Raw genomic sequence first — 25,424 nt, 5'->3', positions numbered from 1 at the left:
CCGCCTTGCCGCCCCTGCCCTGTGCCCCTGTGGCTGCCTGCGCTTCCAGGTCTGCTCACCCACTGACTGGCGGACTTGCGTCCTTGGAGGAATCGATAGCCCTGCAGACTCCATACACTGCCTTGCATTCCACCTCTCAGAATCAGCACAGAATCGGGGCTCATCTCCCTGGGGGTGCATAGCAGTGTCTCTCCCCTCCTTCCTCCTGCATGTACACAAACACACAAAGCAAATTCTACAGCTTCTTTCCTCACAGGCTCAGTGAGTTTCGAATTTGAGTGAGTGTGCATTCAAAATCAACATGGGTGCTTGTTACAAAGGAAGGGTCTGAGACAATGCAGGTGTTGGAAAGGATGTCTTAACAAGTGGAACTACCCCCCCAAGGCTGGGTGGGGGGCAATGTAAATTGGCACCACCTGGGAAAACTGTTTTGGCAACAGTGTTGAAAGCTGAAATCCATAGCCCTCAACTCAGCCCTGGGTGCACAGCCCAGAGACCAAGGGCACGTACCCACCAGAAGACATGACCCAAAACAGCCCTGGCACTGTCTTCACATAGCCAACAACTGGAACTAACCCCAACATCTGTCAAGTGTAGAACATAAAAGACAACTGGGACTAGGAATAACGAATGCTGGCAAGGATGCAGAGAAAGGGGAGCCCTCTTACAGTGCTGGTGGGAATGTAAGCTAGTTCAACCATTGTGGAAAGCAGTATGGAGGTTCCTCAAAAAACTAAAAATAGAAATACCATTTGACCCGGGAATTCCACTCCTAGGAATTTACACTAAAAATGCACAGCCCAGTTTGAAAAAGAAAGATGCACCCCTATGTTTATCACAGCACTATTTACAATAGCCAAGAAATGGAAGCAACCTAAATGTCCATCAGTAGATGAATGGATAAAGAAGATGTGGTACATATACACAATGGAATACTATTCAGCCATAAGAAAGAAACAAATCCTACCATTTACAACAACATGGATGGAGCTAGAGGGTCTTAGGCTCAGTGAAATGAGAGGCAGAGGAAGACAAATGCCAAATAACTTCCCTCATTTGTGGAGTATAACAACAAAACAAAACTGAAGGAACAAAATAGCAGCAGACTCACAGACTCTAAGAAGAGACTAGTGGTTACCGAAGAGGAGGGGTAGGGGACAGCTAGTGGGGAGGGAGGAAGAAGGGGATTGTGGGGTATTATGATTGGTGCACATGGTGTGTGTGGGGTCACGGGGAAGACAGTGTGAATTAGAGAAGACAAACAGGGACTCTGTGGCATCTTACTACACTGATGGATGGTGACTGCAATGGGGTATGGGGGGACTCGATAATAAGGGTGAATGTAATAACCACATTGTTTTTCCTGTGAAATCTTCATAAGAGTGTACATCAATGATACCTTAATAAAAAGAAAAAGACAGACAGCTGGGGTTGAATTATGCAATGGAATGACATAATTCCTACCCACGAGGAGGAATTCCATAGACAGGATGCTGAATTACAGAAGCCAGACACAAGATTGCATGGAGTGCAAATCCAATGACAGGAAGTTTAAGAACAATGTCCCCGTGGCCAGGAAAGTCAGAAGGGTGGGAAAGGCCTACACCGGCTGAAGCACAGTGAGGAGCCTACTGGGTGCTGCAACTCAAGATGAGATCTGGGCTATCAGGGCATCTACATGTGTGAGCATTCACCTGGTAGCATCACACAGATTTGTGTCCTTGTGTCATTCACTGTGGCAGGTCTATCATACTTTAAAATAAAGAAACACTAAGTGAGACAAGCAAAAGCTCTGGAGTCCTGGCCCCAGGATCCTGCCCCATCCCTAGGTTTGGACTTACATGACCTTGCACCTGAATTCCTACTGCAGGGAATTCCTGGCAGGGATCCCCGCAGCCCCTTTCAGGGCGGGAATCCTCCCTGGCATGAGTCAAAGCAGACCCACAGACTTTGAAAGGCCCAGGGTAATCCATCGGGGCTCCTCGGGGCAAATCTGGCCTTCTTTCTACCTTTCAACAGGAGCTACAGCTTCCACACAGCAGTCAGGTCACTTCCTCAAACATCACCTCTAACGAGGACTAACAGGGAGCTAAGAAGAAGGGAGAACAGTGGGGACAGCGATGAGCCACTTCTTAACCAACAAGAACTGCCTCTCAACACTGCCAGAGCCTGCACGGGAGGGAGCAGAGCGCCTTTTGGCCTGGGGCCCTTCCCCCAGATAGGCCTCACCCGCCTTGCTGTCCTCCCAGACTGGATGCAGTTCAAAGGCGTTCTCTCCCCGGAGGGGCCGATTCCCAGAGAACTAAAAGCAGCCTGGGGGGCTGAGGGAGAAGGGGCAACAGGGTCAAAAAGGAGGATGAAGTAAGACAGCAGTTGGCTGCTTTCATCAAAAATGAGCACCAAGAAGATGTGTGTGAAAGAACTGGTGAGTCTGAGGGGAGGGGATACCTGGGCACTCAATACTATCCTCCCAACTCTGTGTTTGGAAACATCCGCAAAATAAAAAGCTCAAAATGAGGAGAACTGGAACTTTAAGAGGTCAACTGTCTTCTCCAAGAACTCAATGCCTTAAGAAATACTGAGACATTTAACTCATTCCATCACTTAACTCAGTCCACCTCCAACCTCTTTAACAGGTTCCCACCTAGGTTAGCAAGAGATTTCTTATTAAAGTGAAGGGGATGTTTCCCTTGAGGGGTGAGTTACAAGATGACTGTGTCTGGACCCCTAAAGCATCCCCCTTTGTTCCTCACGACTGGGTACTCATTTCCTTATCTGTTAAATAGAACCATCTAGTGTCAGCCTGAATTCCCCTGTCTTAATAAATGTCTCAATTAAAAAAAAAAAGGCTCAAAATTAGAAGCAGTTTGGTGTTTAGGCAGCATGGATGGAGGAAGTTCTGGCAGCAGGCAGAGGGGAGCCGCCACTGCTTCCCACAATCCTACCTGCCACTATCATGCACCTTCTGCTTGAGCCAAGGCTCTGGGCCCAGTAAGATGAGCACAGTAAGGAGCTCAGTAAGATGCGGAGGTGGGAGACCAGGTCCTACACTCACAGAATTTACTGTCAGCAAAGAAGTAAAAAGAAAATGGGTGCAAAAGTAGCAAAAAAAAATCTGTTTGGTACATGCCAGGATGTACCTGGTGAGGACCCTATAAACTCAAAAGGAAGTAGGAGGAACTGCCACAGGCTGAGTCATAAGGGCTCACAAGGTGGGGATGAGGCCAAGGCAAACCTCCAACAAGGGAGGGAAAGAAGAGACCAGAAGAAGAGGAAGAGAGAGGCCAGCCATCAGTGACCAGAGGGGCTGGCAAGGAGATAGCACCTGGCTGAGGCTCTCCCGCCAGCAGGGATGGAGGGCAATCGAGAGGGACAGTTTCAGAAAGAAAGAATGCTTCTTAGCAGGGATGGAAACGATAGAATCATCTCGGGAAGGCTGTGCCCGCACTCAGGGCCCAGGTGAGGAAGGTCACATGCCCCAAAGGCAGAGCACATGTTACTTTCTATCTCATGGTAGCCATTGCTGACCACAGCTCCCCTCTTCCTGACTTGCAACTTGGGTCGACCTCTTCTTCTTAAGATTTCTGATCACTAAAGCAATATATGTTCACTGTTAAAAAAAATACACACAGACGGCCATCCTGCCTAAAGCAACCTACAGATTCAATGCAATCCCTATCAAAATACCAACAGCATTCTTCAACAAACTGGAGCAAATAGTTCTAAAATTCATATGGAACCAAAAAAGACCCCGAAAAGCCAAAGCAATCCTGAGAAGGAAGAATAAAACAGGGGGATCTCGCTTCCCAACTTCAAGCTCTACTACAAGGCCACAGTAATCAAGATAATTTGGTACTGGCACACGAACAGATCCATAGACCAGACATACAATGGGGAAATGACAGCCGCTTCAACAGCTGGTATTGGCAAAACTGGACAGCTACATGTAAGCGAATGAAACTGGACCACTGTCTAACCCCATACACAAATGTAAATTCGAAATGGATCAAAGACCCGAATGTAAGTCATGAAAACATAAAACTCTTGGAAAAAAATATAGGCAAAACTCTCTTGGACATAAACATGACCAGCTTCTTCATGAACATATCTCCCAGGGCAAGGGAAACAAAAGCAAAAATGAACAAGTGGGACTATATCAAGCTAAAAAGCTTCTGTACAGCAAAGGACACCATCAGCAGAATAAAAAGGCATCCTACAGTATGGGAGAATATATTCATAAATGACAGATCCGCTAAAGGGTTGACATCCAAAATATACAAAGAGCTCACACACTCAACAAACAAAAAGCAAATAATCCAATTAAAAAACGGGCAGAGGAGCTGAACAGACACTTCTCCAAAGAAGAAATTCAGATGGCCAACAGGCACATGAAAAGATGCTCCACATCGCTTGTCATCAGAGAAATGCAAATTAAAACCACAATGAGATATCACCTCACACCAGTAAGGATCACCACCATCCAAAAGACAAACAACAACAAATGTCAGCGAGGATGTGGAGAAAGGGGAACCCTCCTACACTGCTGGTGGGAATGTAAACTAGTTCAACCATTGTAGAAAGCAGTATGGAGGTTCCTCAAAAAACTAAAAATAGAAATACCATTTGACCCGGGAATTCCACTCCTAGGAATTTACCCTAAGAATGCAGCAGCCCAGTTTGAAAAAGAAAGATGCACCCCTATGTTTATCGCAGCACTATTTACAATAGCCAAGAAATGGAAGCAACCTAAGTGTCCATCAGTCGATGAATGGATAAAGAAGAGGTGGTACATATACACAATGGAATACTATTTAGCCATAAGAAAGAAACAAATCCTACCATTTGCAACAACATGGATGGAGCTAGAGGGTATTATGGTCAGTGAAATAAGCCAGGAGGAGAAAGACAAGTAGCAAATGATTTCACTCATCTGTGGAGTATAAGAACAAAGCAAAAACTGAAGGAACAAAACAGCAACAGACTCACAGAACCCAAGAATGGATTAACAGTTACCAAAGGGAAAGAGACTGGGGAGGATGGGTGGGAAGGGAGGGAGAAGGGGGAAAAAAAAGGGGGTATTACTATTAGCAGACACAATGTAGGAGGAGAGGCACAGGGAGGGCTGTGCAACACAGAGAAGACAAGTAGTGACTCTACAGCATCTTACTACACTGATGTGACTGACTGTAATGGGGTATGTGGGGGGGACTTGGTGATGGGGAGAGTCTAGTGAACATAATGTTCCTCATGTAATTGTAAATTCATGATACCAAAATAAAAAAAAATTTTTTTAATACACAGACATGTATGTACTGAAAATTACAAAGAAAATAATAATCACTCAGGTGACCAGTTAAAGTTAACAAAACTTAACAAAACTCAGCCCATACCAAGCATCCTGCTTACTCACCTGCTCTTCTCAACATCAACATGTTATGTAGTGTCTCCCATGCCATTTTAACAGCAGCCTGCCATTTGTGGCCACAACAAATCTACCCCAGCTCCAATGCTGGCTTGTCTCCCTGCACCACTCCTGACATGATGTGGAGATGAGCATCCTCACTGCCACCAGGCTCTGAACCTTCTCTTGCTTACAGCCTTGCAGGAAATGCCTAAGGAAATAGACATTTTAAACTTACTGGAATGAACAGTATTGCCAAGAAGCCTTTCAGAAAAACGGCCTAATTTACGTGGCCCCAGCAGCAGCTCATGAGGATGCGGGCCTTCCTGCCTCTTCACCTGTGTGGTGTCACAGCTTTCTCCAGCTCTGAGGTAAATGCCCACCAGTTCAGCCCAGTGATACCAGAGGCCAAACAGAGCCACAGCGGTGCTCAGGGATCTGCACACCACAGCACTTCTGGGGATACAAGAATAGACTGCAAGGTTCAAAACCTCAGTGGTGTTCCTGCCACTAGAGACTGGGGGTGGGGGTGGGGTGCAGGATGAGTGTTCAAACAGTCCAAGCGGGAACTGGTAACTTCATGGAGTGTGTGTGATGAGACAGGGGGCAGCAGGCGGCCCAGTGTCCCGGGGGGATGAGTCGAATGGGACTGCAGTGCTCAGCCGCGGGAAGGATAGGAACAAAGAGGATGTTGAGCAGCCGGGGGAGGAAAGAGCTGGGCTCCTCTGAGAACCCGCAAGCAGTCCAGTGGTGTGGGCAGACCCACAGAGACCCTGGAGGAGGGGTCCAGGCTCAGATCTGAATCCACAGGCAGGGGCAGCCCTTTAAACATTCTGAGCATCAAAATATTTGGGGGCAGGGGCTGGAGTCCATAAAGCAGGAGTTGGTAACTTGAAGCAGAATGGTGGATACACGGGCATGCGCTCTTTATACTACTTGGTTCTATGATTTAAACTTTCTATTCTGAATTTTGAAAAATTCATCAGAATTCCTTTAAAAATGTATTCTTTAGGTATGTACCAACATTACTGTGCTGAAGAATGCTTTAAAGGGGGCAAGTACCCCCTTGCCCTGTGTGACAGTGCCAGGAAGACCATCGTGTGTTCATGAGTCTCCCCTCCCGGGAATGCCCAACACGGGTCTTAGACTGGCCACAGCCACCTCGTCACAAACGGCAGTAGGACTTGGGAGACTTCTGGTCAGGAACGGATGCAAGGGCTTCAGCTATGGGAGGCAGGTGGGGTCACTTACAAAAGGGAAGTGGTAAGAAGGCCGAAAACCATCAGGGGCTTGCTGGCTGGCCCTGCAGCCACTGTTTGGGGCCCAGTGACCCACAGGGAGCTGCTAAAACTGGCAAGAGGATGCCCACCAGCAGCAGGCTCCTCTAATCAGCTCTTCCCATGCACCTGGCTTGAGTTAACCTTCCAGTTTCATCTCCCCACTTCCCCCAAGAGGTGCAACCTCTCTTTTAAAGGTTAAAATGTGGTTTGCCTCTGCTGTCCTGATATGGTTTAGCAAGCATTCATTTGCAACACACAGAGTGCAATTATAAGCAGCAATGACCGCTCCTCTACACCTCAGTTTCTTCATTTTTAAAAATGGGAGTAACAAGTCCATGGACTGCAATTCATGAAGCAAGTGTGAAGCTAACGATGTCTCTGCAAAGGGGCTTGGCACAGCACACCTACCAACGTCACCCGCTCTTACTGCTGCTGAGGAGGAAGCCCCAGACTCCTGAGCAGACGACTGAGGGCCCATGTCCTCTCAGGTCCCTGCCACTCCTGGTCTAGACACCGGAGGGCCAAGAGTCAGGACTCTGAATTCAGTGGCTCACCAATTGTGTCCAGGTTGCCATCAGGGGCACTAAGGTTTGGAGGTGATCAGACAGACGGGCCTGGCCTCAGGGAGCAGGCCTTCTGGCACAGATTATATACAGAAGCCTGTAAGCCAGCCCAGGCTGTGAAGAAAGCAGTGGGGCTCAGCAGCTTCTCCACTGGCAAATAAAAGCTGTAATTGCACCAGGCTGGCACAGGGGTGTTGGGAGGCCTGAGTGGGATAAGCCACTGAAAAGGTTTGGCCAACAGTCAGTCACTTCTGCCTGTGGGCAGAGCACAACCCACAGGCAGGATCTAGACATGCAAATTTCAGGGCACTCCCCATCCTTCCAAAGGCCTCCCCAGACCCTGGGAAGCTGCTGTCTGGTTGTTCTTTGTTCCTTCTTTTTTTCTGGTGTTTCTGGCTAAGTAAAATTCAACTTTCTCCTCCCAGTCTAGGCCAAAATCTCCACATCTCTTAGGTCCCCGAGCTCACATCTCCCTTGGGAGTTTTGCCAGAAGAGGTGGCTGTCCTGGCTCTGTTCCCCGCCTGACACACAACCAGAGCTCCAATGCAGGGCTGCCCTTCCCCCAGCTCTCCTCCCCTCTGCAATCTGTTCATCCCAAGAAACATTTATTTATTTCATGCCTGGTGTGCAATCTGCAGTACTGAGGGGTGGGAGGCATAAAGATCTCAAGAATAAGATAGCAGAAATTTTTTAAAGAACTATAAGAAATGATTGGTGAAGTCCTGTCATTCATTCATTGCCTTCCAATTCTGTCAGGCACAGTGGGGACCACGACAGAAATGTGCTTCTTTTTGAGAAGCCTACAGACCAGATACGTGCCCAACACTAACTCAGCAATCCCAACAGGAAGGCCCACAAAGGCCAGCCTGGGGACTGTAAGGGGGGCTTTCCCAGCCGTCCTGCAGGGAGAGTAATGTTCAATAAAGAGCCAATCTGAAGCCACAACCAGCTTCACAACTACTGTCACCCAGGCTCCTTTAAGTGTCCCCTAATCAGGCTCAGGGTGTCACCTTCACCAGTCAAAGCTCCTGTTCTTGCAAGGGCCCAAGGAGGAGGCATCACTGAGTCCCGAGCCTTCTGCTAGGGCTCAAGCAGTGGTCTCTGCATTTTCCGTTCCACCTTCCCAGTGAGGCAGGCTGGACTTCACCATTTCACAGATGAAGGGTATGATCCCAAAAGGTTAAGTAATCTACCCAAGGTCACTTGGCTAACAAGTGGAGAGAGTGGGGGTTCCAGAGCCTCACAATGCACACTGGCGCAAGTAAAGAAGCCCACTATGTAGTATGAGAGTCTGCCACACACAGTCCCCAGAAAACTACTCTTTAACTCTTCAACAGGTGCTTTATATGGCAGGTGCCATGACTCCTAGAGGCATATGGGAAACTAAAAGGGGCTGAGATAAACCTATCAGAGAGGGTGACCTGCTTTAGGCCAGGTAGACAGGAAAGGATCTTCAATATTTGATATTTAAGTAGACGTCTACACAGAGGAGTTGTAGGGAACATAGGGAAGCCTACCCACTGTTGAATACCTTAAATACTTGATAACAAACTGTTTAAAAAGAGAAAACAAAGAACTTGGAATGTTCGATAAGCTGAAAGACCAGGGCAGTCGAAACAGGGTGGGGATTTGAGAAAAGGTGGTGAGGCCAGGCCATGGTGAGGGGCTTGGAGGATAGGACATCTGGAGTTTTGTTCTAATGCTAGGGGAAGTCACTGACAGGTCTGCAGCAGCCCAGGATGGGTAGAGGCAGTGGACGGTTAAGAGGCTGCACTAGAGAGTCCCCACAAGGGCTCTCCTAACCACCCCAACTCAAAACCGCTTTTCCTCAGTGGTAGTCAGAGACTTGTCCATTTAGCCCATGCTCTGACACTGCCCTCTTGGTAGATGCTCAAGAGCCGGGAGACAGTGAACCAGCTATCAGATGCTTCCCCTACCTCAGTTCCCCAGTTCTTCACTCTGCTTTCTTTATTCCCTTACTAAACTATAAATTACTTGGGTTTGAAATATCTCGCAAGATAAGCTAGCCAACTTTAAATAACAGCATAAACACCAGGGGAAGTTAGAATTGAAGGTATGTCAAGTATGCTGACCTAAATCCTCTTTAACACTGTGAACACAATAAATCAAGACTTCAAGAATCATGATTTTCAAAGTGAATCCTAGAGAGAAAACAGTCAAATCTGAGAACGAAGAATAACCCCATCATGCTAAGCACACAGCCTTTGAAACTGCCCTAGCAGTGGTAGACAAAAGGGCTCCTGGAAGGTGTCCATGCCCTAATCCTGGGAACCTGTGAATATGCTACATTATATGGCAGAAGGGGCTTCCCCTTTATATAGTTACGGTTATATATAGACTTTAAAACAGGGACATCACCCTGGATTATCCAAGTGAGCCCAATCTAATCTGAGACTTTAGCAGAGAATTTTCTCTGGCTGAAGTCAGAGATGCAGCAGCAGAACCCTTGCTGGAGGGGTCACTTAAATAGTAAGAGACTATAGCAGCAGCTTCTAGGAACAAAGACTGATCCCTGGCAAACAGCCAGCCAGTAAGTGGAGGGCACCTTAGGTCCTACAGCTGCATGGAACTGATTTTGACCAACAATCTGGATGAGCTTGAAAGTAAATTCTCCCTGAGAGCTTCCAAGAGGAAATGCACCCCTGCCAACATCCTGATACCAGCCATGTAAGACCCTAAGCAGAACACTCAGCTGAACCTACTTAGACCTCTGGTCTATAGAAACTGTCAGATAATAGATTTGTGTTGTTTTAGGCCATTATATTTGTGGTATTTTGTTTGTGGCAGCAATAGAAAACTAACACAGAAGCAGCTATCTGGCAAAAAAAAAAAAAGAATCCAGTTTCCCTGGAAGAAAGAAGATGAATTACGAAGCACTGTTAGTCCTCAACACCCAGAGACTCTTCGATCACACTCCCAGCCCTCTGACAATCCCCGCTGCTGCCCTCCCGATTTCCTTTGATGACAACTTATTCTCTGTTCAAATTCTGGGCTTTCCCAAAGAGGAATCTGCCCTGAGGGCTTTTCTTGAAGGAGACTTGAAATGGGGCATCCCTAAGAGTTCATCTACAGACAACTCCAGTCCATCAAAAAACCAATGTTCACTTATTCTGAAATACCTGAAGAATTGTCCCCAGACTAATCTACAGCAGTGCCCTGAGCCACTAACTGAACAGTCCCCACTCCTTCCACTGTACTGAGGTTTCCCGGCATTCCACACCACTTCCTTCCCCTCTACTGCACCCCACCCCCTCCATCCAGTTAGTCATCAAGGACTGCCTATGTTCACTCTCCCCTTTCTCTGGAATGGTCTTCCTCTTTCAGTTTGCATCACTGTCTAATGAGGCCTTTATAATCTCTTGCCTGAGTACATGATTCCACAACCATTTGACAGAGCAACGGGACAAGGAGTGATCTAGCAGTGGGAATACAAGGATGGAAAACGACAAGGTCCCAGACCCCACAGCTCAAAGCTCTCATAATGGCCTAACTAGCCTCTCTCCTGTTCTTGATTCATGTCTAAGGACTCAGGGGATCGTCCCAATTTTGGCATCTTACTACCTCAAATCAGGCCACATGCCAAATACAGGCTCAATTCCTTAGCACAGCACTCCCACCACTAACGTGTTAGCACCTGCTCACCCTCATTCCATTACCGTGCCTGGAACTCCTTACTACTCAAACCCCCGAACTTTCAGCCTATGGCACTGTCCTCCATGCTGTGAGTGCTCACATTTCTCCACTCCTGAGGTTGGAATGATGGCCCTTCCCACCCCTACTTGTTTTTAGGACTCGGTTTATTCGTCACCTACTCCACAAGGCTGCTCCTGGCCTGCTCAAGCAAACTGTCAATTCTTCCTAGAAGAATGACTGCACTGTTAACTGTTCCTTCAGGTGGAGCGTTCCCAGAGGGCAGGGGCTGTCCCAGCAAATCTGAGGCCAGCACCAATGCCAGTAAGCTCCGAAGACTGCTTAAAAAAAACAAGCAACGGTGGCGAGAAGCTGGATTTCCGCTAGGTGAAGCCTGGAGCGCAATGGCAGCCCCAGCACGGAGGGGTTCAACAGCTGATGCTGTGGGGAGGAGGCACGAACCCCAATTCTTCACCACCTCCTCCCAACCGACGGTCGCTTCCTGACAGCCTCTTCCAGCCACCCTTTGGCGAAGTCCCTACTCCGGGGTGGGGAGGGAGTCATCCGGAGATTCTCCGTCCTCACGGCACCACAGCCCAAGCACCCAGCCTCCCAACCTCACGTTCTATTCAACTCCCTCGACTCTCCTTCTCTCACTCGGATGGGCTGGGATCACAAAGCGCCCAGAACGCCTAAAACCACTGCGGGCTACCCCTTTCTTTTTTCGTATTCAGTGTGACTCAAAGCAGGGGAAAGTCTAAATCCAAAGCACACAAATGGCGAATGAGAAAGCTCAAGACGATGACTCACAAGCCTGGGCTCTTCGGTTTGCAGAATTCGGCCCCAGAAAAGCTAACAGGCAGTCCGTGTGGGCCGAGAACGGAAGGGACCGCCAGGGGTTGGGAGAGCCCGGGTCTGGGCCGCGCCCTGGGGCTCACGCGGGTTTCCGGCGCCTTCGGGCTGCCGGCGCCCACGGGTTTCCGCGGGTCCCGGCGCCCCAGGTCTCCCGAGGGTCCGGCTCGGGCCTCGCCCGCCGCGGGAGGGAGGGCTGGGGGGGAAGGTCCGGGGGTCCCTCCCGCCGCCCCGGCCTCTACTCACATTTGACTGACCAACTTCTGCCGGAAGGCGGCGCTCCGCCAGTCGGTCTCCTGCCCCGAAACGTCCATGCCGGTTTCTCGGGTCCCACCACCCGCACCCCGCTCGCTTGCCGCCGCCTCAATCGCAGCGCCAGGCCCAAACCCGGAAGCCGTCGGAGGCGCCTCCGCCACGCCGGAAGCGGAGCGGGAATTGTGGGAAACGGAGTCGTGCGCGGGGTCCTGTGGGAGATGGAGTTCGCGGGCTTCTCGCTGGGTCTTCTAGTGGCCTCACGGGTTCCTCATCCCCGCGCCCCTCTCCCGGCGCGCTGTTGCGCGGGACGTGGACCTCATATGTCCGGGGCTGGCGGGGGCGGGGGCGGAGGCGGCCGTGGCTGCGGAGGGTTCTTGGTGCTGCCCGCAGAAGGCCTGCTCCGGGCCTCCTGCTGTTCCTTAAGACCCTACTGTGTGGTGGCCACACCAAGCCCAGGAGATCCGCATCTTTCTGGGATGCCACCCAGAGCTGCCAGCTACCTAAAGCGAATGTTATGGAGAGATTATTTATCAAATATTTATAAGCAACTACGGTGTGCCAGGTACTGCGCCAACATGATAACTCTCCTTTCCTGTGACTGCCTTCCAGCCTGCTATCCAAAGAGTTTACCACACAGACTTTTAATCACTGCTTATCTCTGTTAGTCTTTTGGAATCTCATATTCCACCAATGGCTACATTTGTGTAGGGACTGGAGAATGTGAGGAACCTAAACCACTTTCACCAGTTTTTAAACATGAGCTTTCTTGTTTGACCCAACAGCCATGTCCCCTTCATGGAGAACACAGTCCAGATTCTCGCGTGGCACACACATTTGCTAGGTGGAGACAAGCGAGCTGGAAGCTGAATACAAGGCAGTTAAGGAGGATGAGGACACTATTAGAGGGATAAAAATCTGCCAATTGCCCTACTCAGTCCCTTGTCTGTGCCCATGGGGAAGAAGGGCAGGTGACTAAAATCCTAAGCCCAGGCAACCCTACCTTGGCGATAGGCCAGCCAGAGGGAAGCCCCGTCTACAACAACTACAAATGCAAAGCATAGAGGCTTATACCTGTGTGCTAGGCCCACTGGTTTTGGCAGTGAAGGCAGGCATAGCAGCCGGGAAGCAGGAAACAGCTCTTTCCTCCCCCCAGGCACCAATAACCACTCCCCTGCGACCGCCGACATTGCATGAGGGGCTGAGCAGCTCCGGAGAGTAGAGCTTCTGGGCACTAGAGGGAACTATATACAAATATGAAATGCCAAAGAAACCTGGTTCAGAGTAAAATTATTAATACAACTCCTGAGAAAGACTCAAATGAAATCAACCTCATGAATCTTCCTGAAAGGGATTTCAAAATAAAATAATTCATATGCTCATGGAAGTACAGAAAAATATTCAAGAACTCAGGAATGAATTCCAGTTGGAGATCCAATCATTGAAGAGCTCAATGGAGGGCATTAAAAGCAGATTAGATACGGTGGAGGAGAAGATAAATGAAATAGAATTTAGAGAAGAGGAATACAAAGAATGTGAGACACAGAGAGAAAAAAGGGTCCTAAGAATGAAAGAATATTGAGAGAACTGTGTGACCAATCCAAACAGAACAATATTTGCATTATAGAGGTACCAGAAGAAGAAGACAGAGAGAAAGGGATGGAAAGTGTCTTTGAGGAGGTAATTGCTGAAAACTTCCCCAGTCTGGGGAAGGAGATGGTCTCTCAGGCCATGGAGGTGCACAGATCTCCCAACACAGGGACCCAAGGAAGACAACACCAAGACATATAGTAATTAAAATGGCAAAGATTAAGGATAAGGACAGACTATTAAAAGCAGCCAGAGAGAGAAATAAGATCACATACAAAGAAAAGTCCATCAAGCTATCATCAGACTTCTGAGCAAAATGGCTATCCTGCCTAAAGCAATCTACAGATTCAATGCAATTCCTATCAAAATACCAACAGCATTCTTCAATGAACTAGAGCGAATAGTTCTAAAATTCATATGGAACCACCAAAGACCCCAAATAGCCAAAGAAATCCTGAGAAGGAAGAATAAAGCTGGGGGAATCTCGCTCCCCAACTTCAAGCTCTACTACAAAGCCACAGTAATCAAGACAGTTTGGTACTGGCACAAGAACAGACCCATAGACCAATGGAACAGACTAGAGAGCCCTGATATAAACCCAACCATATATGGTCAATTAATATACGATAAAGGAGCCATGGACTGACAGTGGGGAAATGACGACCTCTTCAACAGCTGGTATTGGCAAAACTGGACAGCTACATGCAAGAGAATGAAACTGGATTAGTGTTTAACCCCATACACAAAAATAAACTCAAAATGGATCAAAGAACTTAACGTAAGTCATGAAACCATAAAACTCTTAGAAAAAAACATAGGCAAACATCTCCTGAATATAAGCATGAGCAACTTCTCCTGAATGCATCTCCTCAAGCAAGGGAAAGAAAATAAAAAATGAACACATGGGACTACATCAAACTAAAAGTTTCTGTATGGCAAAGCACACCATTAACGGAACAAAAAGGCATCCTACAGTTTGGGAGAATATATTTGTAAATGATGTATCCAACAAGGGGTTAACATCCAAAATATATAAAGAACATACACACCTGAACACCCAAAAAGCAAATAACCCGATTAACAAATGGGCAGAGGATATGAAGAGACAGTTCTCCAAAGAAGAAATTCAGATGGCCAACAGACACATGAAAAGATGCTCCACATCACTAATCATCAGGGAAATGCAAATTAAAACCACAATGAGATATCACCTCACACCAGTAAGGATGGCCAGCCTCGAAAAAACTAAGAACAATAAATGCTGGCGAGGATGCGGAGAAAGGGGAACCCTCCTACACTGCTGGTGGGAATGTAAGCTAGTTCAACCATTTGTGGAAAGCAATATGGAGGTTCCTCAAAAAACTAAAAATAGAAATACCATTTGACCCAGGAATCCCACTCTTTGGAATTTACCCAAAGAATACAACTTCTCAGATTCAAAAAGACATATGCACCCCTATGTTCATCGCAGCACTTTTTACAATAGCCAAGATATGGAAGCAACCTAAGTTTCCATCAGTAGATGAATAGATAAAGAAGAGGTGGTACATATACACAATGGAATACTATTCAGCCATAAGAAAGAAACAAATCCTACCATTTGCAACAACATGGATGGAGCTGGAGGACATTATGCTCAGAGAAATAAGCCAGGTGGAGAAAGACAAGTGCCAAATGATTTCCCTCATTTGTGGAGTATAACAAGGAAGCAAAACTGAAGGAACAAAATAGCAGACTCACAGACTCCAAGAAGGCACTAGTGGTTACCAAAGGGGAGGGGTGTGGGAGGGCTGGTGGGGAGGGAGGGAGATGGGGATTGAGGGGTATTATGTTTAGTACACATGGTGTGTGTGGGATCATGGGGAGAAGAATGTAGCACAGAGAAGGCAAACAGTGAATCTGTGGCATCTTACTACACTGATGGACAGTGACTGCATTGGGGTATGGGTGGGGACTTGATAATATGGGTAAATGTAGTAACCACATTGTTTTTTCATGTAAAACCTTCATAAGAGTGTATATCAATAATACCTTAATAAAAAAAAATCCTAAGCCCAAGTGGTCCACAAATGACAATCACCAATATGGGCCTCAGGGAGTGTGAACTGGTGCCTACTGCTGCCTATTAAGTGCCAGGCCAGGGTGAGGCTGTGCACTTCTTGTTTCTGTACCCCAGGCAGGAGCTTGGAGTAGGAGTGGGGGAGCACTGGGAGAGGCAGGGGGGAGGAGATTCCCCCAAAGGGCCCCTGTTGCTGTAGGATTTCAAGTCTTGTGTTAATAGGAGAGCTGTTCACATCTTGAGACTTTTTTGCTCTCATTGTCCAGAAAATAATTTTTTTTAACTGCACCTAGGATGATCAACTTGTTTCAGTTTTCCAAGGACTCTTCCAGTTTAACTCTGAAAATCCTGTGCCCCTCCAAGTTCCTCAGTCCCGGACCCACTGGAATGATTGATCATCTTATCTGTATCCCTCTGGCACATTTAAAGAAATTGAGATATTCAGAGAAATGCAAATTAAAACCACAATGAGATATCACCTCACACCAGTAAGGATGGCTACCATCCAAAAGACAAACAACAACAAATGTTGGCAAGGTTGTGGAGAAAGGGGAACCCTCCTACACTGCTGGTGGGAATGTAAATTAGTTCAACCATTGTGGAAAGCAATATGGAGGTTCCTCAAAATGCTCAAAATAGAAATACCATTTGACCCAGGAATTCCACTTCTAGGAATTTACCCTAAGGATGCAGCAGCCCAGTTTGAAAAAGAAAGATGCACCCCTATGTTTATTGCAGCACTGTTTACAATAGCCAAGAAATGGAAGCAACCTAAGTGTCCATCAGTAGATGAATGGATAAAGAAGAGGTGGTACATATACACAATGGAATACTATTCAGCCATAAGAAGAAAACAAATCTTACCATTTGCAACAACATGGATGGAGCTAGAGGGTATTATGCTCAGTGAAATAAACCAAGCGGAGAAAGACAAATACCAAATGATTTCACTCATCTGTGGAGTATAAAAACGAAAGAAAAACTGAAGGAACAAAACAGCAGCAGAATCACAGAACCCAAGAATGGACTAACAGTTACCAAAGGGAAAGAGACTGGGGAGAATGGGAGGGTAGGGAGGGATAAGGGCAGGGAAGAAGAAGGGGGGTATTATGATTAGCATGTATAATGTGGGGGGTGGGGGAAAGGGGAGGGCTGTGCAACACAGAGAAGACGAGTAGTGATTCTACAACATCTTACTATGCTGATGGACAGTGACTGTAATGGAGTTTGTGGGGGGGACTTGGGGTAGGGGAGAGCCTAGTAAACATAATGTTCTTCATGTAATTGTAGATTAATGATAACAAAATAAAATTTTAAAAAAATTTTAAAAGTTGAGATATTATTCATATACCATATATTTTATTCTTTTAAATTGTACAATTCAGTGTTTTTTAGTATATTCACATAGTCATAAGGTTGTGCAGTATCACCACTCTTGCACATTTTTTTAGTTGACATCTATTTCTCTGTGAATTATTGGGAAGGTGTAATTGTGGTATATCAGCTTCAGATGTGTTTTGTTATTTAGAACCTTGGTCCTGCAGATTCTGTTTTGTTGATTTATGGAAAGGATTGGTCTTATAACTCACTGGCAAAGTCAGTCCTCACTGTTTAACTCTCTGGCGAATTAGACTCGCTGTGGCTTTTGGAAGACAAGGATGGACATGTCCAACTCAAGTGAGCATGTTAATAGGGTCCCCAGGACAACCTTTCCCTTGATGCCCTCTGGTTCTAGGAAGGCCAATAGAACAATGGACACAGATTCAGAGTTAGAGGCCCGGAGTCGTATCAAGAGTTTGTCGCTGGGATAAAATGAACCATTATCCAATTTGGTAGTTGTTCCAGAGCTCTATTTCTACTTGTCCCTTGTTTGGGGCCCAGACATGGTGACACCTAGGGTAGTTGGAATCTGGATGGGAAACCGGGGAAGGAGAGGTAGAGACAACCTTAGACCTCCTGGCTCAGGGAGAGCATGGAGGCCATAGGAAGGTCAATCCAGAAATGGACCTGCACTCTCCTGACATCTGCAGACCTTCCTGGGGTCCCAAGTCTGAAGATGGGTAGGACCTGAAGAGATGATGGAGGTACCTAGCCTGTATCCCTTACCACTCGAGGGTGGTTAAGTTTCCATCCTGCTGGTTCCTGCAGGCTTCCCTTACCATGGCTAGCCCCTGTCACTGGTCACACATTTCATGGATACCACCCTGCTCTGCAGGAGGTGGGAGCTGGAAGCTTCCCAGGCAGATGAAACTTCCCTCAAGAGCCTTGTCCATGTTTTTTGAACCTGTGAATCTCTCCCTCCAGCCTGACATGGGGACCCCCTTTGAACCCCGTCCTTGCTTTGGTACTCAGTCTATGGAAGGTGCTGACCTTTACCCTCCTTCCATCCTAGAATCTACCCAAGGTAATCCCTCTGCTGTGTTTGGCCCAGAACCTGCAATCACTCATGTGTGTAGAGGTGAGGGGGGGGATTATTGCTTCTAAAAGCAATAGATGGTAGAAACTTTATAATGGACTATTATAAAATCCTATTATTCAGGGGCAGCCAATTCACTTTTTTGGTAAATTTTCCTCTTTTTCTCTTTCCCTCTCTTTATTAGTTTACAAAAGATAAACTACATATTTATAAGGTTTTTATTATAACATTATAAGCATTTCCCAAAGTATTAACAACTCTTTATTAACCTGAATTTTAATTTAGATTATGGAACTATATCATGGTCAAATCTATATGTACACAAACAACTACAAAAGGTGTAAAAGGCGATTTTAATAGCAATGACGTGCTAATCTAGGAAATATATCATGTCTTACTCATTCCCCTTCTTAGACATTTAGGTTGCCAATGTTTTTCTCCCTATTTCAGAGATGTTGTCAGGCAGCTGAGTCTGGGGAGGTCTCTCCCTGCGCACAAGGTAGGACTGCAACCCGGGTGAGGGGAGGGTTCTTGACTCTGAATGAGAAAGAATTTCCAAGCAGATCAGATGAGTGTAGGTAAGGAAGGAATTCACTAAAGTGAGAGTAGCAGAGAGCAGGCAGCAGAGAGCAGGGAAGAACAGAGGGAGGAGAGGGAAGCTCATTAAACTCCTGCTCAGCATGGGGCAGATCCCTTGCCAACTCCTAAGTCAGAGTCACGTGGTATCCAGTGTCTGCTTGAATCTGCACAGTGTGGGAACGAAGCCCCTACCACCCCAGGATTTGGGGGAGCCGCAGAGCACCGGATGGAGTGAGATTATGTTCTGAGAACTTTCCAAAGGCAAAGAAAGGAGATTTTCAGGCAGGCTACTGAAGAGCATGATCTACAGCTGCAGTCCTGTCAGGGTCACCCAGGCAACAGGAATTTGCAAGCCCAGATCAGAGCTCTCAGGAGCCCCTCCCTGCTTGTCTGGAGTAGAACAGTTACAGAGAGAAGACTAGTGCTTAAGTCCGGAAAAAATAATGAAATATCAAAGTAACAAAGATGCTTACCACTGGAAGAGCATAGAAACAGAACACACTAAGTTGAGCAGAGAGAAGTCTTTAAGGCAAAAAGTACACACTTGAAGAAAGTACACACTTGAGGCAACCTCAAAAAGGAGGCGAACTTAAGGGCTTAGGATTCTGTCTCTTAAGGCTTTCAGGAATGGGGCAAAGGGAGGAGGGGGAGGAATGTGTAGGCTCGACACGTAGTCTCATGACATCTCTGGTGAGAGACATCATGTCACCATTCACAGTCAGTCGTCTACATAATTCTGTAAGATAAACACAAGGAATTTATTGATTCTGCTCTTCTCCAAGATAGTGGTGACCCTCAAGCCTTAGGAACATATCAGTCAGGACTGCTTGCCCTGCTTTAAGAAAGGTTGTTGGCTGATTATCAAAGAATATGTTAGGAACCTTATTCTTAACTTATTCCTAACTCCCTGGTTTTAAAAATGGAATCTTAGCCTTACGATGACTCTTACTATATAGTGTTTATATCTTGGCATTTTTTATCGTAGGCAGGAAAATTAATCACGATGCTTGTCCCATGTCTGTGCCCTACCTCAGTGTGACAAGAAACAACTTTGTGCACAGATCTGTTAGAGTTTTGGAAGATTTCCTCATCCCAGGTGCTAGAAATGGGTCCTGGGTCCCAGGAACATATATTTGAAGGCCCTTGTTGTTTTATATAATTACACATATTATATATATTAAGGGATAATTTTCAAAAGTAGATAAAATCGTTACTATCATACAGACGTTAACTCATTGATGAGAAAGCTGATAATGTCTTACCAGTGTTTTAGTATTTGGGAATATTGAAAGGAATATGCAAATTAAACAAAACTGACCTTTTCCACAGAGGGGGCAGAAATCAGCCGACTTTCCACCTAACAGAATTTGCATGTCTATAGACAAGAGTTATTTTGTATTGCTGTTATCTACCAGGTACAAAGCTGTAAGCCCCAGAAGGGTAAGGAAACCCTAGATTCTTAGAGCTCAGAAGGATGTTTCCAGACAAGGCATGGATCTCCCTTGAAGTAGGAATTTTCCCTAAGTGCATCTCACATAATTTTTGGCTTTTTACCTTTTTTCCAAGAAGATAGACCTTTTTATACTGCACAAAATAAATATTCAACTAAGTAAACTTAAAGATCTATTTGGTTTTATTAAGTGAGTCATGAATCAGGCAGCATTCCTTCCAGCAAGCAGAGAGATGCTCCTTTTGCTGTAAGGCAGCTATGTCTGGGGGAGGGGGGGGCCTCTCCCTAAGCACCAGGTGGAACTTCAACCTGGATGGGGGAGGGTTCTTGGCTCTGAATGAGACTCAGCAGGTGGGAAGAGTGTAGGTAGAGAAGGAATTCATTAGAGCTAGAGTAGTAATGAATGGCAGTGACCTTGCTGGCAGCTGAGGGCAGGAAAGTACAGAGAGGGAGCAGGCTTGCTCTGGCTTAAGCAGAACTTCTCAGCATAGGAAAGTCTCCCTCACCAGCTTCTGCAGCCAGGGTCACCTGGTGTCTCATGTCTGGATCTGCACAGTGCAGGAACCAGCCCCTACCATCCCAGGATTCAGGAAGCCACGGAGCACGGGATTGAGTGACATCATATTCTGAAAACACCCCAAAGAAGGGAGATTTTCAGGCAGGCTATGGCAGCTGCATTTCCATCAGGGTCACTTAGGTGACGGGAATCTGCAGGGCCAAATCTGAGCTCTCAGCGGCCTCTCCCTACTTATTAGGAGTAAAGAGGAGACTGAGTGAAGACTTGGAAATAAAATGAAAATAGCAAAGAAACAAAGACGTTTAATACTGAAAAACTGCAGAGAGACATGCAATTAAGCTGAGCAATGAGAAAGTTTTATTAAAAGTTACTTAAAGAAAGGAAAGTGCAGGCGCCTTCAGAAAGGAGGCACGCTGAAAGGCTGGGGATTTCCTCTTTTAAGCATGTAACTCTGGGGAAAGGAAATCCTGGGGCAAAATACCTCTAAAACCGAAATTAGTCAAAGGGAGAAATAAAGTTTAAAACCCATTTATTGCTTACAAACTGCAGTCCGGGGCTGTCTCTTCGCTGCTCGGTTAGAAGCAAGCAGGCACCTCCCCCTAGCCTCTCAGGTTCAGATAAGCTCTCAGTTGCCCAGGTAATTACCCATAGATATGGAGACGAACTACCTGTCTCCACCCCTGAGGAACACCTGTTGATATGCAGATGCACTAAAGCCAGGTGAGATATTCTGGAAATACTGCAATTTTACCCATAAAGCATTTTTCAGGAATGTGACAAAGGGACAGGGACTTGTTAAGTGGTCTCAAAATGCATATCTCTGGTGAGAGACACCACCTCTCATCTCCTCTGTTACCAGTCTTCCGGATAATTCTCCTCTGTTATCAGTCTTCCAGATAATTCTCCTCTGTTATCAGTCTTTCAGCTAATTCAACAAGAAATTTATTGATCTGGTTCCTCCCCAGGAGAGGGGCTTCCTTCTGGGAATATATCAGTTAAGACTGTTTGCCTTGTTTTAAGGTGGGTTGAGTTATTGTCTGTTTACCAAAGAATATATTAGGGGTCTTACCTCTTAACTCCCTGTTTTTTTTAATGGAATATTAGCTCTGTTAGGAAAAAGTATAAAACTAAATGTGATTTATTCCCAATAGGATGTTTAAACATTTTAGCAGTAAGGTATTAACAAAGGGCCACGTGGGAGAAACTGCTCAGGCTGAGGGTGGGGGTGGGGGAATTGATAAGGGCTTGGCTATACCTGTTTGGGTTTTTTAAACCTACCAATAAAATTAAGACAAATGTGAAAAAAAGATGTAACTGGCTTAGGCCACGTCCGGGGAAGAAAGTGAACCCTGTAGTACTCAGCCAATGAAGAACCAGGGGAGGGACTCACATACTAGGAGATAAATTATTGGCGCCAAACTCCCCAGGTGTGCCTGCCCACCAGACACCCAATCTTGCAAGACCGCCATTAAAGCCTCGCTCCGCTGTTCTCTTTGTCTCCGTGTCCACTTATTGAATTTGGACCAGTGAGTGTGTTTCTCACAATTTGGGGGCTTGTCTGGGATCCTCTTGCCTGTGTGAGGTGGGGGCCCAAGCGGAGTGGGAAGACGCATCCCACCCGGCTTTGGGCGGCCCGCTCAGTCTGGGCGTCTCACCTTCACACGGAAGCCGAGGGGAGACCGGAGACTGTTGTGAGGAGACAGCGTGACCGACGCAGGGGAGAAAACGCAGGCACTGCGGCAACCAGGTAACTTCGTGCATGCGCCAAGGTAGGAAAATTCGGCTGTAAGTACTGCCTTGGTGATTGGGCATTTTTCAGAGGTTGAGTGTGTGTGGCTGAGATGTGTAATCTCGGGGTGTGTGCGAGAAACTTCCATTATGGGGGGTTGAGTACACAGGGAACTCAGACACAGGGACCTCTTGAAGGATGGGAAATACAAATTCTAGGCCTAGGGAAGCAGAGAAAAGGAACCAGATGAGCTCCCTTGGAATTCCCCCCAAATAGCCTGCTGGGGTGAAGGTTATGGTACTGGGGGGACGCCCCCTGTACCGGGTTAAGGACAAACAGAAGATAATAAAATTTTGCTGTTTTGTCTGAATTAAAGTTAGATCAGATGAAAACTGGCTTTGCCAGGTTTGAGTTATTTTTTTGATAGTAATAAAGCCTCCAGTTCACCTGAAGAATCTGTTGGTTACCAAGGGCGCTTCCCCTATTTCCCCCTCAACACCAGGGAAGGGAAAGCTAGGGAGGAACTACAAGAGACCTCCCAGGACAAGCCCTGGTGTTGGGAGAGCGTTGTGTGTTTTCCTTGGTCCCTTTCCCCGCCGCAGCCGAGAGTTGAGGGGTGGGGGACACGGCAGTGAGGCGGAGTGAGAGTTTTGTTTGTAGTTAACTTGGGGGGAGAGAAAGCGCAGGCAGCCTGGGCAGGGAGGGGCGCCCTGGGAGATTGGAGAGAGAAAGTTTGAAGTTAAAAGGTTGTGCACTTTGAGAGTGCCGGCAGCCTCGGAGAGAAGAGCGCCCCAGGGGTTGGGGGTTCCCTTTTAAAGGATTCTTTAAGAGTGTGGCTGAGACCTGGAAGTGTAGACTTGTTAGGTGGTCACAAATATCTTTAATGAGACATTATATTTCTTATCAGTCCTCTAGGTAATTCTGCAAAATTAGTGTAACACAAAAAATTTACTGCTTTTAGTCCCCTCTCAGGATAGCAGCTTCCTGGTTTGGGAGCACATCAGTACTGGCTGCCCTTCTTCCAAGGTGGTAGTGTTATTGTCTGTTTGCTAATGAGTAAGTTGAGAGTCTTGCTTCTTGACCTCCTGGGTATTAAAATGTAATCTTTGGGATGAAATCCTTCCTGCCTTCTGCTATGTTGTTTACGGCTGCACCTGCATGATGAATTGATTGCCTGAGTTGCAGACTATTTGGGGTCAGAGAGAACAAATAGCATATAAGTAAAGTTAAAAAAAAAAAAAAAAGAAGCTGGGCCTGTATGACTAACATAATAAAGACAGGCTATGCTGAGGGCCCCTCCTTTATCTGAAGAATATTCAGACGTTCCAGCCCAAGTTGCTCCTGTCTTTTTGAGCTTTAATTAATTGACTCTGAGTCTTTTTAGTAGACTTTCCTGGCCTTTTTCTCTTTTCACCCCACTCAGAGGTGGAAAGAAATACGGCTTTAGTGCATTTGCGTCTTTCCTCAGGGGTGGAGAGAAGTTCACCTCCATATCAGTGGGTAATTACCTGGGCAACGGAAGCCGGAGAGGTGAGGGAGAGGGTCAGTTTTTGGCTGACGCTAGAGCCTGAAAGAGAGAAACAGCCCCAGACTACAGCTTGTGAGCAATAAATAGATTTTAAACTTTATTTCTCCCTTTGACTGATTTCAGTTTTAGAGGTATTTTGCCCCAAGATTTCCTCTCCCTGAACTTAACAATGTAAGAAAGACTTAGTTTCCCTTTGTCTTCTGGGGAGTCCACCAAGAATCCCAAGATGTTTCCATTGAGAGAGGTCCCACTAAAACAAAGAGAAATTTTTAATGCTCCCCTCACGGGTACTGAGGTGAGAAATTTTAAGCATTGCTAGAAGATCCCCTTGGCCTAGTGGACCAACTAGATCTATTCCTGGGACCTAATATATATATACTTAAATTGAACTGATGTCCATCATGAATATCCTATTCCCTGGTAGTGAGAGTGAGACAGAGACCATAGATGTAGTCAGAGCAGGGTGAGGGCCTCCGGAGGGGGCAGGGTGGGATATCTGCAGTCAGAGAAATGTAACTACATGCAAGGAAACCCCCCTACTAAAACTCTTATGTTAAACATTGAGCTCTAGAATCATTCTTCAGTAAAATCAGTTAATGTTCCCCAGATAAAGAAGAGTAGCACATGTTTTATTATGCTAACCATTTATAATCATGTGTAAGGTTCACTTTAACATACTAAAAGGCCCAGCCCTGTGTGCTGTCTTTCCTCCTTCAGATCTGACGAGGTGATTTTGCAAACTGAGCAACTAACTTAGCATGCAGACCCAGCTGTAGACATAGTAAAAGGCAGGAAAAATTCCATCCTAAAGATACGACTGCATTTTTAACACCCAGGAAGTTCAAGAGGCAGGATTCTTTAGCAAGTAGACAATACCTCAGCCCACCTTGGGGGCTGGGCAGGCAGCCTTTTGATGTGCTCCCGGACCAAGGCCCCGGTGTCCCAGAGAGAAATCAAGGCAGGAAATTCCTTACAGTTAAGTTAATTTTTAATATTCAGGGACCACTTAACAAGTCCCCACCCCTAAGTTTTTTCATGTTCTCGAAAAATCCTCAACTGCCTATAAAACCCCCTAGACAACGCACCACTACGGACTCTCTTGTCCCCTCCTGGCATGAGCCGGGAGCTCTGTCCTTTCACTGTATCTCTAAATAAAAGCCTGTACCTTGCTCTCCTACCTTGAGTGTTTGTGAAGCTCATTCTTCGGCTCCACAAACAAGAACCCCGGCATCAAGAGGGGGGTGATCAGGAGAGCTGCTGTGTCCATTTGTGAACAAGAACACCCACTGGGCCAGGGTGTCCAGTCAGCAGAACAAAAGTTCCCAAATGTAGATCCTAGATGGGATAATAATAATCTAGGGGATAGAACTAAAAGGCAAGATCTTCGAAAGCTAATTATAAAGGGAATTAGGGAATCAGCCCCAAGATCTCAAAATGTTGCTAAAATGTTTGAAGTTCAACAAGAAAAAGAAGAGACCCCAACTGCATTTTTACAGAGACTCGGGGACCAGATAAAAAAGTATTCAAGACTTGGCCCAGAAGCTCAAGGACAAGATC

General features: G+C 46.5%; 1 protein-coding gene across 15 annotated transcripts in view; it reads right to left on the bottom strand.

The window, feature by feature from the left end:
• Positions 1-12,153, bottom strand: part of MED15 (mediator complex subunit 15) — a 70,962-nt gene extending 58,809 nt beyond the window's left edge. For 14 of the 15 annotated variants that reach the window (XM_057491605.1, XM_057491615.1, XM_057491606.1 and 11 more), the window contains exon 1: positions 11,994-12,153. In XM_057491605.1, coding sequence (XP_057347588.1) covers positions 11,994-12,061 — 68 coding nt within the window. In that variant the 5' untranslated portion in view covers positions 12,062-12,153. Of the gene's footprint in view, positions 1-5,410; positions 5,613-11,993 lie in introns of all 15 variants that reach the window. The other variant, XM_057491612.1, reaches the window with a different exon arrangement.
• Between the last annotated feature and the right edge of the window lie 13,271 nt (positions 12,154-25,424).

Source organism: Manis pentadactyla, chromosome 14, assembly GCF_030020395.1.
Source record: "Manis pentadactyla isolate mManPen7 chromosome 14, mManPen7.hap1, whole genome shotgun sequence".
In the NCBI taxonomy this organism is placed as follows: domain Eukaryota; kingdom Metazoa; phylum Chordata; class Mammalia; order Pholidota; family Manidae; genus Manis; species Manis pentadactyla.
This window is presented reverse-complemented; position numbering and strand designations above follow the sequence as displayed.